This window comes from Aspergillus sclerotioniger (assembly GCF_003184525.1).
Source record: "Aspergillus sclerotioniger CBS 115572 chromosome Unknown BO94scaffold_5, whole genome shotgun sequence".
Lineage (NCBI taxonomy): Eukaryota > Fungi > Ascomycota > Eurotiomycetes > Eurotiales > Aspergillaceae > Aspergillus > Aspergillus sclerotioniger.
In genome coordinates this window covers 1,302,199-1,314,420 of record NW_020290995.1, presented here as the reverse complement: position 1 = coordinate 1,314,420, position 12,222 = coordinate 1,302,199, and the positions used below count along the sequence as shown (strand labels likewise).

The following is a 12,222-nucleotide window of genomic DNA, read 5'->3' as shown; positions in this document are numbered from 1 at the left end:
ACTGGGTATATCAACGCGGTGGTTGTTTAGCTGGGCATGTGGGGAATGAGGGGAAAGTAAGAATCATCGCTGGGGGGATTATCGGGGGGAATTTCAGATCGTGGGGCTTTCTTGAAGATAGATGTACCAAACTGGTATTTCATTGTGTGAGATGATCAGGGAGCTTGTTTGGTTTGTTGTGGATGTATATGAAGGTATGCTATTTTCGTTGCTTGTTTTATTTATCGTTTGGTTGAGGTGATTGTAACTGGGTTGAATAATACACAACATGTTCTCAAGAGGTTACTCGGTTATTTTGTTGGTTTCGAGTATCAGCATACGGAAATAGATCAAAGATAAAATATATCGGTGGATCCGGGCAGCTGGTTGAGAGACAAAATGCTCTTATGGTATAGTCATGATGATACTTCACGTATAAATCACCTTGCTTGGCCACTCCAGCCAGTGCTGGTCCCCCTCATGCAACGACGCCCGCACGCCTTCAAGCACATGCGCATCCCATCCTCGCATCAGCCACGACGACCGCATATACACCAGCAGGATGCTCCAATGCCCAAACATCACCAATGCGCAGCTGTCCTTTTCTTCCAACAGACCGATCATCTGCTCCGGAAGTCGGTACACCCACCCCACCACAATGTGCATCAGGTTGATACCATCCTTCCCGGCGCTGCGGACCTTATACACCTCTTCAAGCCCGGAGAGCAGGTCATCAATGGCTGTGTCAAACATGGCTTGGCACGATTCACCCTGGACGCGCGACTGCACGAACGCACGAATGCGGCCAATCCGCTGCAGATGCTCCTCCAGTTCGGGCTGTAACTCAGCACTCACGCCACGGACCCGCTCATCGGGGATTGGAGTCAGCACGCCGGTGAAGACGCGGCTATGATGCTCTTTGAGGATGGAGTGCACGCCCCGCATCAGCACCAGCCACTCGGATTGTCCGCGGTCACTGAAGACAAGAAACTCGCCGGGTCGCGGCCCCCGACCGAAATACACTAGGCAGATCAGCGCGGCCGCCATGTAGATCAACTGGCAGTTCTCAGCGTTGAGGAGACACAAGACGGCCGTCACCGATCGGACACCAAACGTGAAGTGGTCGTCGGCTTGAGCGATGTACTGCGTTCGCGATGCCGGGTCCTCATGTCCCCAGTGGAGAGCCGAGAGCGCGAGAACCAAATGCATGATGGAGGGGAATGCGATACCCCATTGAGGCACGTGGTCGGACCAGACATGGTTGATGTCTGTTTCCTCGTCCGCCAGGGTTTTGTACGTTGCGGTCACGTAGTGATGGTAGAGTTTCAGGTCGGCGAACGAGATGCCGCCGGCCACGCTGCTGGCGGCGAGATCACATTGCACTCCCGTCGAGGTGGAGGGAGGCTCACTATGGCCTGCCTCTGGCGTACTATCCTTGGAAGATGATGCTCTGGATGCGGGCTGGTATTTCGATTGTCGAAATCGAAATCGTCGAGTGGCAGCGGGGGGCGTGGATGAGGCCGAGGCCGGGTTGGTGAAGTCACATTCGATCGAATGCCGCACACAGTTGGTGCAATGTGGCTTTTTCTCATCACACTGGGCAAGGTTAGTATGGTCGGAGAGTGTAGAGTAAGTAGCAGATTTGGACCAAAAGCAGGCCAACGCCCGCAGAACAGAGCGCATTCTGATGGTAATGAAGATGACGATGATAGATATATGTTCCTTGGATCCCGCGGGATGAATAGAATGGATGATGGAAGGCGACCTACCTTGATGCGTCTTTTCTTGCAGTTCTGACAACCCGAGCGGGATTTATTGTGTGATCGCCTGGAGCGAATCTGCATGGGCAGGGCGTCGTCCATCGTTGGGGGCTGACAATGTCGTATTCGTTCTGATTTTGCCCCCTTGGGGCCAGACGAGATTCTCGCGTCGCCACCTGAGGCAGCAGCGGGCGCGGTCACGTGCGGAGCCTGGAAGCGAAGAACTCGGGCGAGTCAGACTGGCAACGCAGCGTCGATGCTCCATTCAAGAACATCTATCTCCCAGGGAATGGCTGCCAGACCCTTGCCCCTGCGCGGATCCAGCACGATGGGCAGTTATTGGCGGTCATGTACAGAGTACTCCATACCATGGCATCCCTCGACCCCTGGCAGGGACGGGAGGCTAAAAATAGACGGGGCAAGAATTATGGATGCCTGCGGAATGATACCACGGTTGCCATAGATTGTTCAGTCTTCAGGAGTCCAACTCGAGCGTTCCACGTGTCTCAGCCGGATGATCCCTACGGAGTCTAGTACTATGTACTACTGTGACACAGTATGTCCATGCTATCTTATCGGAGGTGCATGTCAGTGCCTGGGCCGTCGATTAAACCGACCAATGAGAGCCCACTCCGGGATATTGCGTCAGGAGGGGTTTGGCAATAGTACTAGTATAACTCGTCCGCTACCCCTCTATCGATCCCGTTGACCGTATGGTGAGGCCATCAATTCCTCATTCAAGCACAATATCCACCATGGGAAACCACATCTCCTACGAAACATCCGAATGCCAAGTGGACTTGCCCGGAGCGGCGGGTCGCATCAGAGGCCTGCAGAATGGTACCCAATCAAGACGATTTGCCGGTATTCCATACGCACAAGCCCCTGTTGGCAATTTAAGGTGGCGCAAACCTCAACCCTACTCCCTCCACCAGCTCGCAGCCGCCCAACCGGAAGCGACGTACGATGCGACGCGGTTCGGCCCGGTTTGCCCCCAGGCAGACTACTCCAAGGCTGTCGGCGCGCATGGCCCAAGGCACACATACGAGGAGGACTGCTTGCGTCTCAACATCTGGACGCCGGTTCCCGACCCCGAGGTGCGCCATACTAACTGGCCAGTTGTCGTCTGGTTCCACGGCGGGTGGTTCCAAATTGGCGACCCCAGCCAAGAGCCGGGCATGGACCCGACCGAGCTTATTTCCACCGGAAAGCTAGATGCAATCTTCGTCACGGTGGGCTACCGCCTGAACGTCTTCGGCTTCCTGGCAGGGGAGGCATTGCGAGAGGAATCGGGGGGTAAGGAAGTCGGCAACTATGGTCTCTGGGACCAGAGACAAGCCATCGAATGGGTGTATCACAACATTGCTACATTCGGGGGTGATCCTGACAATATTGTCCTCGCTGGACGTAGCGCAGGCGCATACGCGGTCCAGGCCCAAGCTTTGTATGATTTCCGGGGGCAGATGGATGAGGCGATGCGAAATAAGTTCCGGAGACTGGTTATGTACTCCAATGCTATTCCAACACAACCCAAGACTCCGGAAGACTGCCAACCACAGTTCGATGAGTTGTGCCAGTACTTTGATATCCCAGCAACTCTGACGGGGTCCCAGAAGCTGGAGCAGCTGCGAGCCATCGGTGCAAAGGACTTGTGTGACGCCATCATGAAACTCCAACACCACACCTTTCGGCCCGTCACCGATGGCGTCTTTATCCACCCTGGTATCTTCGATTACTACCGCGACGGACATTTTGCAGAGGAGTTCAAAAAACGGGGCCTGCGGTTGTTCATTGGAGAAGTGCGCGACGAAAACACGCTTTATGCCGTCACCAATAGCCCCGAGGCCAATCTGGAGTCGCTGAAACTGCAGGTGTCGAATTACTATTCCCCAGCCACAACCGACCGTCTATTGCGGCATTATGCGCTCCCGGATTCGCACGATAAACACGAGTGGCAGTCGGTGTTTGGGCAGATCATCGCAGATGGCCAGGTCCGAGCGCCCTCGAGATTTCTGGTCAACAACCTTCTGGAGCACGGCGTGAAAATTGAGGATGTCTGGCGGTACCTGATCGCCTATCGGCTGTCCTTTATCACCGATGCCGTGGCTCCCGCGTCCTTTGGGGTGAGCCATGCCATGGACCGACCGATCTGGAAGTAAGTTGTCTGCTCCGTATCTGCTGAGCGCGCTGACACGATCCCAGCTACTCGATCATGCACGGACCAAGTCCTGCGGATCGGGCCTTGATGGACGACTGGATCCGGGATCTGGTGGCATTCGTAAAGGGCGAGCAGGGATATGCATATGGGACGAAATCTGCGGACGAGTACAAAGTGATGACAGCGGAGGGCAAGATTGAGGTCCAGAAGGACCACCGATGGGAGAGTCTTTTGCAACTGATGGATGTATTTTCGGGACGTTTAGAGGTGTAGGCGGGTAGCCACCTTGGTAGTACTATATAGTAGTAGATAGATAAGCTGAAGAGGAGACGATGACGAGTGGGTTGAAAAAGCAAACATGATTGGTTACGCGTATCGGCGCGCTGTCATGTGCGCGGATCCTGTCCACCTCGCCGTTGTCTTCTTCCACTCTCCCAACACGACAGTGATCAACAAGACCACGGTACACCTCGAAGATATACCTTGATTACTCAGAATGGGACGCAGCAGTTGGAAGACCCAGAGCTGCCGTACGCGTCTGACACGCAAGGTCAAGGTGGGATGTCCCCGATCGCCGGACTCGCTGACAGACACTGATGCCTGACCGATCTGGCATCCGCAGTGTGATCGGGCGTGTCTGCGCTGCCAATCCCCAGCCCGTCGCTGTGGTGGATATCATGGCGTGTGAGTTCATGCAACGGTGGTTAAGCGCAAGGATTAACGGACCAGAAGACGTAGTATTCTCCCTACAGACGCCTCCGTCGGATGGAACGAGCGATCCCTGGTACTGGGGCAGAACCAATCCCAACTCGTCGCCCATTTTTTGAGCGAATACCTCCCCCCAGGAGGCTTACACTCACCCAGGCACCAGTCTCCTGTCTACTGGGTGGAGCTTTTCCCTACCTTCCTCCACTCGCAGTCGCCAGCCATCAAGTCATCGCTGTCCGCTTTAGTTCTGACGCACCTGGCCAAGTCCCGGAACGAGGACGCGCTGGCCCATTGCGGAAGGGATCATTACATGCAAGCGGTGCAGCAAATATGCACGCTGGAGGGGGCGGTGCATCCTTGCGATCTCATCTGCACCGCCATGATTCTGGCACTCTACGAGCTCTACGCACGGCCGCTCGGGCAGGACCACGCATGGAATGTCCATGTTCAGGCCGCCTGCAACTTGGCTCGTGAACTACATTTGGGAACGGAGATGATGAACGCACAGGTCTGACGGCGGCTTCGTACAATAGAGGTGGGTCTTTGGGATCTGGGATATGGCATTGTATTGACAGTGCAGTTTCTCCGCATGTGTGTCAACGTCCCAGATCAGGCGTCTTCGATATTGCCCTCGCACGTGGAGCTGTTCACTGACAGCTTTGACTTGCTTTTGAATACTTTATCCGAGATTTGTCAATTCCGGACCGGTCTGCGCCCAAGTTTCCGCAGTGAGGTTACGTGGGACTCCGCTGCCGGCATCCTCAGGGCGTCCACGTGTTTTGAGAACCGGCTTTTGTGTTGGTATCACGAGTTACAGTCGAAAGCCATCCATCCCCTCTTCATGGTCGGGCCAGCTACAGTGCCGCCCGTGCCAGTACACGCCCAGGAGCCGGAAGAGATGATTTTTTTACGGATCCGTCTGCAATAGCACACCTTCTACTCTACTGGTTGGGCCTGGTTTTAGTTTATGCTACGATAGCTGAGACACTGCGAGCAATGGCAAACTCAGATCACTTTCCACCTTCAAGGGTAATTGGGCAGCGACTGGCCAAGGCTGACGCGCTCTGCCATTACATTATGAATCGCCTCGCCCAATGTCAGTCAGGATGTACGGGCAAGGGAACGGGGACTGCTATACTGGCGGCAGCGGCCTATCAAGCTGCGCAACAAATCTGTCTTCCGCGGCGGTATACCCACGATTAACATATTGTAGAATGAAAATAAGCATGCAGCATATCTCCTGATCATATTGCACAGAAGCGATGATGATTGCAGCAGCACAAGCACCCATCAGCATGCCACGAACATCTTATACTCAAAATTCTGGCCGACAATCTCCTCACTCGGCTTCCAGAGCCTCTCTGCATTCTCCAAGTCCAGTTCATAATCTGCCGCCGCATCATTGTCCACCCGGTTATTAACCATGTACGAGCCATTTGTATCTGGTTCTGTGTCAGCCTCTCCCAGCCAAACGTGCGCCAGCTCATTGGAAATAATCGGATCATATGCTGCCACAATCAATGTGGCGGCTGCCTGAGTGGGTGTTCTCCAATTCAACTTGGGGTCATCGACAATACTTCCGTCCTCGTGTTTCCATCCTGTGCACCCAACATTAGCATCTCGCAGTTGATCAAGCAGGGTGTCGACATACCCGCTTTAATCCACACTTCCGGGACCAAATGCCTCCCGATCCCAGTGACAACCCGACCGGGATAGAGACTGAACGATTCCACTCCCTTCCACCGACCTTCTCTGCCAGGGATACTGAAAAGAGCATATGTGCCGTTTTGCTCTGACCATATGGCTGCCACTTGTTATAGCTCTTGCCGTCCTAAACTATATCAGCCATGACCATGCCCTAGGGGAAAGAGAAAATGAGAACCCAACTTGAAAATTAATATCACCAAACCGCACCGGCCCTCGTTTGTGCTCGAGGCTACTGACATTTACCACCCTCACCATTCCACTTGCAGTCTGACTGATCATTCCCTGGAGAGCCAAATTCGTAAACAAGAAATGACCGACATGATTAGTCCTAAACTGCATCTCCACTCCTTCCCAGGTGACCCCATACGGCGCGGCCATCACCCCGGCACTCTTGATGATCCGATCAATACCTTCCGGGTATCTGTTCAGCTCCTCGGCTGCCTTGCGGACACTCTCCTGGGAGCTCAGATCCATGATGAGGAGGCGGGTATTTGCATCTGGTGTCGCGGATTTGATGGCATTCTGGGTGGCTTGCAAGGGACAGGGTTCGTCCGGCGAGGATGAGTAAAGCGGGACTGTGTCGGGAGAGGTGCAGGGCCGCGTGGGCGCCGATGCTTCCTGGTGATACTCCGGTGATGAGGACTGACGACGTTCGATCAGAGCTGTGTCATAGACATGCAGGATGAAAGGAGGGCGGTGATGTACCTATACTGCCTTTGATTTGGTCGCGAGGACTTGACAGACTTGTTCGCTGGTTGAGGATGCGGAAAAGGTCATTTTCATTGATTTTGTAATCGATAAATGGGTTGAAGACTGAATGAAGAATCTACATCACAGCGAGAGGGTTTATATGCTGAGCTGGCTGGCCATCTGGGGTCCATATGTCCGGCTGTACGGGGTTGGATTAACCCGGATGCCCTGGCGGCAGCGGCCATCGGGCAATTGGCCACCAATCAGGAGCGGAATATCGCCGACGCTCTTGCTGCACTAATCCCTCGATTTTCCACAATACGGAGCCAATCATACAACGGACGTCAATGCATCCCGTTCTTAGTCTGGCTGGCCACCATCCAGCTGATCCCCGCTCACAACCGGTATTCAGATTTACATGATGGTTTGCTCCGGCATCTATTCGCTATGGCACGATCCCCGGAAGAACAGCTGACCTTCCAGCCGATGGGATAACCGCACATGGATGTCGGCGCATCCGCACCCAATCCTGCAGTCGCAATTACCATGTCCTGGGGCGGTTTGCCCATATTCGACATTCAGCCCATGATCAAGTTCGTGATCCCGAGGACTTACCCCTGTTCACGGTTAAGCCCGTGAATCTTCCATCCACTTGCACTTGACTGTCCTTTCAAAGCAGACATAACGACACGATGATATCCGCCAGACAACAAGGAGAGGCCATCCAACTTCAACAATTATGGCAGCTCGGCACGTATATTCATTGATGTTTCTTAGACAACGATACTTTCCTCTGAACAATTTACTTGACACATATACTTAGAGAAACAATGGAAGTCAGAATCGATATAGCATCAGCTCTCCATATCGAACCATTATAGGCAGACTCGGGACTTGCCCAAAATAAAAACTGAAACCACAGCTCGCGAATGTCAGTCCTTGTATGCACTACCCACAACACTATATAAACCCCCATCTCTCCCCCTCCTTCACGACGTTCGCCGCCTCCGTATCCCAAAACTCATACGCAAAACCCGTCATCGGCCTCTGTCGCACTCGATCAAAGTACTGGGTAATTCTCGGTCGTGGGTCATCATCAAAAAACCAATCCCACCGATCCCCATGAGCCACAACTAGACTAAAGAAAAACACATCCGCAGCAGAGGACCTCCCTAGCAAATATCCTGTCTCCTGCAACCTCATCTCCTCCTCCCTCCACCTCACCTGCTCTCCCCAATCCCTTCCCCCCGATCCTTCCAACCCCCCTTCCCCTGTTCCAAAAAATCCAATTCCATCTTCTCCAAACTCTCCAAAACCCTCCTCTTCAACACCTCCTGCCGGCTCGGCACCGGGACCAACCCCGTCACCTCCTCACCGGACCCATTCCCAGGACGATTATTATTCCAACCATACAACGGCTCCACCACATCCCTATTCAAACAATAAATCAAGCTCCGCACCACCGCCATATCCTGCGCCGTGTCCCCGTACAACTTCCTCCCCCCGACAGCCACACTATCCACATACTCGGTGATCGGCCCGAACCCAAAAACCTTCTCCACGGGTCTCCGGGCCGGATGATCCAGATACAAGATCGGTACTTCGCCTGCATAATCATGCTCATGGACCAACAACGGCAGGACCTGGTCTTTCGGTTGGACATCTAGGAGTCCGGAGCGGATGCGCACGCCGCCGCGTTCGTGGATGAATTGGCGGATGGCGAGAGCGGTGGCGTTGTCGCCGTCGTAGATGTAGAGTTTGGGGAATTTGGGGAGTTGGGGGAGTGGATGGGAAATGAGTGAGGGGGGAGAGTATTGTGGTTGATCTGCGATGGAGTCTATATCTGAGCCAGAGTATGAGTATGAGTTTGAATTTTCGTCGCCTTCCAAGGACCGTGAATCATCAGATGGACTTCCTTGGCGAGAATAGAACGGATGATTATCCCCAACGTAGATGATAGATGGAGGCTTGGATGACATTTCTGCTGCTGCTGCTGCTGCTGCTGCTGCTGCTTCTTCTTCGGACAAGAATCCAGAAACGAGATGAATCCAAGTAAATCTCACGCCTTCACAGCTCGACTAACCCGGTTAACCAACACTCAACAGTAAACACTCAATACTCACTCCAATCCCTACATTTCAACAACCCGCAACAAACAACCTATATATACCCCTCTTAACCACCAACTCCCCCCCTACTCCACCTATACACATCAGGAACCCTCCCTACCACCTCCTACCCATTGAGATAATACTAATACACCACCCGAGACTTCAACAAAGCTAAGATCTCAATAACAGGGCCCCGAACCGGTCTCTGTCTTTCTTTACGGGAGGTACACGGTGATTTCCTTGGCGGGAAGTTTAAATGGATTTGTGTTTGTGGGTTGATGGTTGGGTCTTTGTTGTTGCTTTGTTAGTGGTTGTTGTCCTTTGTTAGGAGATGATGGGTCATTGCGTGGTGCGAATGGGAGGAGTCGTGATTTGGGGTTTGGGATTGGATTTAGTGGTTGGTTGGTAGATTTGGAATGGGAATGTGCCTTGGTATTGGATGAAGGTGGGTGGTTGGTTAGGGTTATTCCGGTTGAGGTAGGTTAAGGTTGGGATTTGGAGGAGAGTAGATGATTTATATTGATGAGATTGTTATTGAATGGAATATTAGGGTATGTAACCCGAGACATAGACAAAGAAACAAACATTATGATTACTATCAACGGCATTTTCCTCGGAAATCGCAAAATATGCACAAACACAATGATTTTGATACAAATCTATCCATCTATCCATCTATCCATCAATCTAATCTATACTTATATTTATTTATATGCAAATCCAACGCACCCCCAAACCACCCCACCCAACCAATAAAATACCACACCAAAACCCAACACGCATCACTTAGCCTCCTCCGACATAACAAAATGCAAAACGCCATTTTTCTTCCCCCCATCCGAGACATAGATACACTTCCGGAAGGTCGTCATCAGCGAATACAAGAAACTCGTCTGCTTTTCCTCGCGGTAGTTCTTGCCCAGAAGGGGCTGGATAGCGCGGGTAGCCTCCTCGGCCTTGTAAAAGGGAATGCGACTGAAGAGGTGGTGCACGACGTGGTAGTCGATGATTTCGTGGAAGAAGTGACGGCCGATGAAGCCGGTGGTGCGGTCGATGGTGGCCAATGCGCCCTTGGTGTAGGTCCAGGTGTCGGCGGAGTAGTGGGGGACGTCGGGGTGGGTGTGTTGGAGGTAGGTGATTGCGACTGCTTTTGTTAGTATTCTGCCTTCCGTGGTGTGTATTGATGGATGATACGTACTCAACCAATGATGCACCCACAGATAAGGGATAAAGTACAAGAGAACGACATTCCAGGCTCCGATCTGCGTGGACGCATAGTACAGGATCGAGCCCATGATGAGCAGACCCAGATCCGAGAGGGCAACACTAAGCATCTGCGACGCGGTGAAGATCTCGCCAAAGGGGTTAAAGTGGCTGGATATGCCGGTACGGCCACGACCATCAGCCAGACTCTTGGGGCCGGCGGTGACGTTCAAGAGGAGATACAATTGCCAGCCGAACAATTGGTGGCCGATGAGCTGGACGAAGGATACGATGGGGGTTTCCTCGGCGAGATGCTTGAGTTGTTCGATGCGGACGTTCTTCTTCTTGGCGAGTTGGTCGTCAGTCCAGGGGACGAAGACGGTGTCCTTTTCCATGTGGCCGGTGTAGCGGTGGTGGCGGGCGTGGGTGATTTTCCAGGAGAAGTAGGGAACCATGAGGAAGGAGTGGGTGGCCCAGCCGACGAAGTCGTTGAAGGATTGGTGCTTGGAGAAGGCGCCGTGGCCGCATTCATGAGCGAGAATCCATAGTCCGGTTCCGACGCAGCCCTGGAAGAAGCCGTAGGCAGCCCAGGCGATGACGCGGAGGGGCAGGGAGGGGAGCAGGTGGATGTGGAAGGCGGCGTAGGTGAGGATGGCGCAGTAGAGAATGTCGCGGGCGAGGTAGAGGAGGGAGGTCACGACGGAGGAGTCGAAGCATTCCTTGGGGATGGCGTCTTTGAGGGCTTGGAGGCTGGGGACGTTGTCATTGTCAATTGGCTGCTAGAGAGAGGGAGCATTATTAGCAGCGTGACTTAGGGCATAGGCATAAACATAGGGAATGGACATACCGCTGCCTGGTTGGCAGACACCTTACGAAGTTCGGCCATGTTGGATACTCGCACAGGGAACGAAACAAAGCACGGAGAACTGACAGACGCTGCTCCCTATGTACAATTTGAGATCTAAATTTTCCTTGTGAAAGGCAAGGGTCTCTCCTGAGCGTCGCGGGCATTGACCAATCAGACGGGACGAGTTCTTGAAATTCTCAGAGACCCGAGGTGGACCCATGGGCGACAGGATATTCCATTAACCTCGCAGACGCTGAGTCGTCGAGTCTCTAGTGGCTTGCCAGGGATCGCTAGTGGCAACCGAAAACCGGACAGGTCGAGACCCATCCACGGATCCGCCCGTTCATTGTGGGGGGAAATCCCAACAAAACGGTCCAGGAGAGAATTAAGTGCGCGGTGGTGGACACGGTAGGCTGAAAGGAAGCAGGAAAACAGGGAACTGAGCATTGATGGTCTGCATGGAAGATCAAGATAATAGACAGAGATACTCCGTAGGGACTGGCCTCGCAGGATGCCTGCTGGCTACGCCCTGCAGCCCTAAAAACATCCGCTGCTGCGCCGCCCCCTAAACGCGCCTCGGTCGCGCTTAGACTTTTCTGGAACCAAATTAACTTCAACGCTTTCCATGTTCTCAACGTTTTCGCCGCGACGCCTAGCGCTCGTCTTTTCGCTTCCCCTAGGGTTTCCTGAGACACGGGATGACTAGTCTCGAATGATTGGTTGAAACTGCGGCCACGACAGCGCGGGAATGAGATGGTTGTTTACCAGCGCGCAAAATTAACTCAGTTATCAATGGGATCACGCTGTCAAAGCAAGCAATCGGTGGAGTAATGCTGTGTCTCCCTTTGAATCAACCCCCTCCAGATCTGCATTCCCGCTCAAAATCTCCCGCAAGCGCCGCTTTGTCAGCGACATCGAAAAGCCCGACTCGTCTTGAAAAGCAGCCCGACCGGAGGCTTTTCGGCTCGTCAACACCCCGTTGCTGAGAATCAGCGTCCATCGCTGCTCCTCGTCGGTCACTTCGATGTCGACCGTAAACGCCTCGCTCGCCGCTCGAGG

General features: G+C 53.3%; 6 protein-coding genes across 6 annotated transcripts; 2 read left to right on the top strand and 4 right to left on the bottom strand.

Annotated features, from left to right (window-relative positions):
- Positions 1 to 199: 199 nt before the first annotated feature.
- Positions 200 to 1,969, bottom strand: BO94DRAFT_532290 (Zn(II)2Cys6 transcription factor domain-containing protein). The gene is made up of 2 exons (XM_025611094.1): positions 1,749 to 1,969; positions 200 to 1,575 (listed from the first exon to the last, which is right to left on the bottom strand). Exons 1-2 carry the CDS (start codon positions 1,839 to 1,841, stop codon positions 409 to 411), a joined length of 1,260 nt encoding a protein of 419 aa, XP_025471117.1. The 5' UTR covers positions 1,842 to 1,969; the 3' UTR covers positions 200 to 408.
- Positions 1,970 to 2,359: 390 nt separating this feature from the next.
- Positions 2,360 to 4,304, top strand: BO94DRAFT_329003 (alpha/beta-hydrolase). Its single transcript, XM_025606962.1, has 3 exons — positions 2,360 to 2,410; positions 2,461 to 3,894; positions 3,942 to 4,304. The coding sequence occupies exons 2-3, from the start codon at positions 2,495 to 2,497 to the stop codon at positions 4,168 to 4,170; spliced, it is 1,629 nt and encodes a 542-aa protein (XP_025471116.1). The 5' UTR covers positions 2,360 to 2,410; positions 2,461 to 2,494; the 3' UTR covers positions 4,171 to 4,304.
- A 58-nt stretch (positions 4,305 to 4,362) lies between these two features.
- On the top strand, positions 4,363 to 5,533 carry BO94DRAFT_621764 (uncharacterized protein; the record flags this gene model as incomplete). The annotated part of the gene is made up of 4 exons (XM_025617018.1): positions 4,363 to 4,581; positions 4,630 to 4,681; positions 4,762 to 5,075; positions 5,139 to 5,533. The coding sequence occupies exons 1-4, from the start codon at positions 4,494 to 4,496 to the stop codon at positions 5,531 to 5,533; spliced, it is 849 nt and encodes a 282-aa protein (XP_025471115.1). The 5' UTR covers positions 4,363 to 4,493.
- A 362-nt stretch (positions 5,534 to 5,895) lies between these two features.
- Positions 5,896 to 7,571, bottom strand: BO94DRAFT_582735 (NAD(P)-binding protein; the record flags this gene model as incomplete). The annotated part of the gene is made up of 4 exons (XM_025615495.1): positions 5,896 to 6,203; positions 6,257 to 6,409; positions 6,510 to 6,954; positions 7,479 to 7,571. The coding sequence occupies 4 exons, from the start codon at positions 7,569 to 7,571 to the stop codon at positions 5,896 to 5,898; spliced, it is 999 nt and encodes a 332-aa protein (XP_025471114.1).
- Positions 7,572 to 7,992: 421 nt separating this feature from the next.
- BO94DRAFT_450244 (uncharacterized protein) lies at positions 7,993 to 8,837 on the bottom strand (the record flags this gene model as incomplete). Its single annotated transcript, XM_025607536.1, has 2 exons — positions 7,993 to 8,186; positions 8,264 to 8,837. Coding segments are annotated over 2 exons (768 nt in total), but the record flags the coding sequence as incomplete, so codon positions are not given.
- A 933-nt stretch (positions 8,838 to 9,770) lies between these two features.
- Positions 9,771 to 11,240, bottom strand: BO94DRAFT_510768 (oleate delta-12 desaturase). The gene is made up of 3 exons (XM_025609743.1): positions 11,164 to 11,240; positions 10,312 to 11,095; positions 9,771 to 10,257 (listed from the first exon to the last, which is right to left on the bottom strand). The coding sequence occupies exons 1-3, from the start codon at positions 11,200 to 11,202 to the stop codon at positions 9,896 to 9,898; spliced, it is 1,185 nt and encodes a 394-aa protein (XP_025471112.1). The 5' UTR covers positions 11,203 to 11,240; the 3' UTR covers positions 9,771 to 9,895.
- Between the last annotated feature and the right edge of the window lie 982 nt (positions 11,241 to 12,222).

Coding starts and splice junctions, on each gene's coding strand:
- BO94DRAFT_532290 (XM_025611094.1), bottom strand. CDS start 1,841: ATGGACGACGCCCTGCCCATGCAGATTCGCTCCAGGCGATCACACAAT. Junction 1,576..1,748: donor GCAAGAAAAGACGCATCAAG/GTAGGTCGCCTT, acceptor AACCTTGCCCAG/TGTGATGAGAAAAAGCCACA.
- BO94DRAFT_329003 (XM_025606962.1), top strand. CDS start 2,495: ATGGGAAACCACATCTCCTACGAAACATCCGAATGCCAAGTGGACTTG. Junction 3,895..3,941: donor ATGGACCGACCGATCTGGAA/GTAAGTTGTCTG, acceptor ACACGATCCCAG/CTACTCGATCATGCACGGAC.
- BO94DRAFT_510768 (XM_025609743.1), bottom strand. CDS start 11,202: ATGGCCGAACTTCGTAAGGTGTCTGCCAACCAGGCAGCG. Junction 11,096..11,163: donor TGTCTGCCAACCAGGCAGCG/GTATGTCCATTC, acceptor CCCTCTCTCTAG/CAGCCAATTGACAATGACAA. Junction 10,258..10,311: donor GTGGGTGCATCATTGGTTGA/GTACGTATCATC, acceptor TAACAAAAGCAG/TCGCAATCACCTACCTCCAA.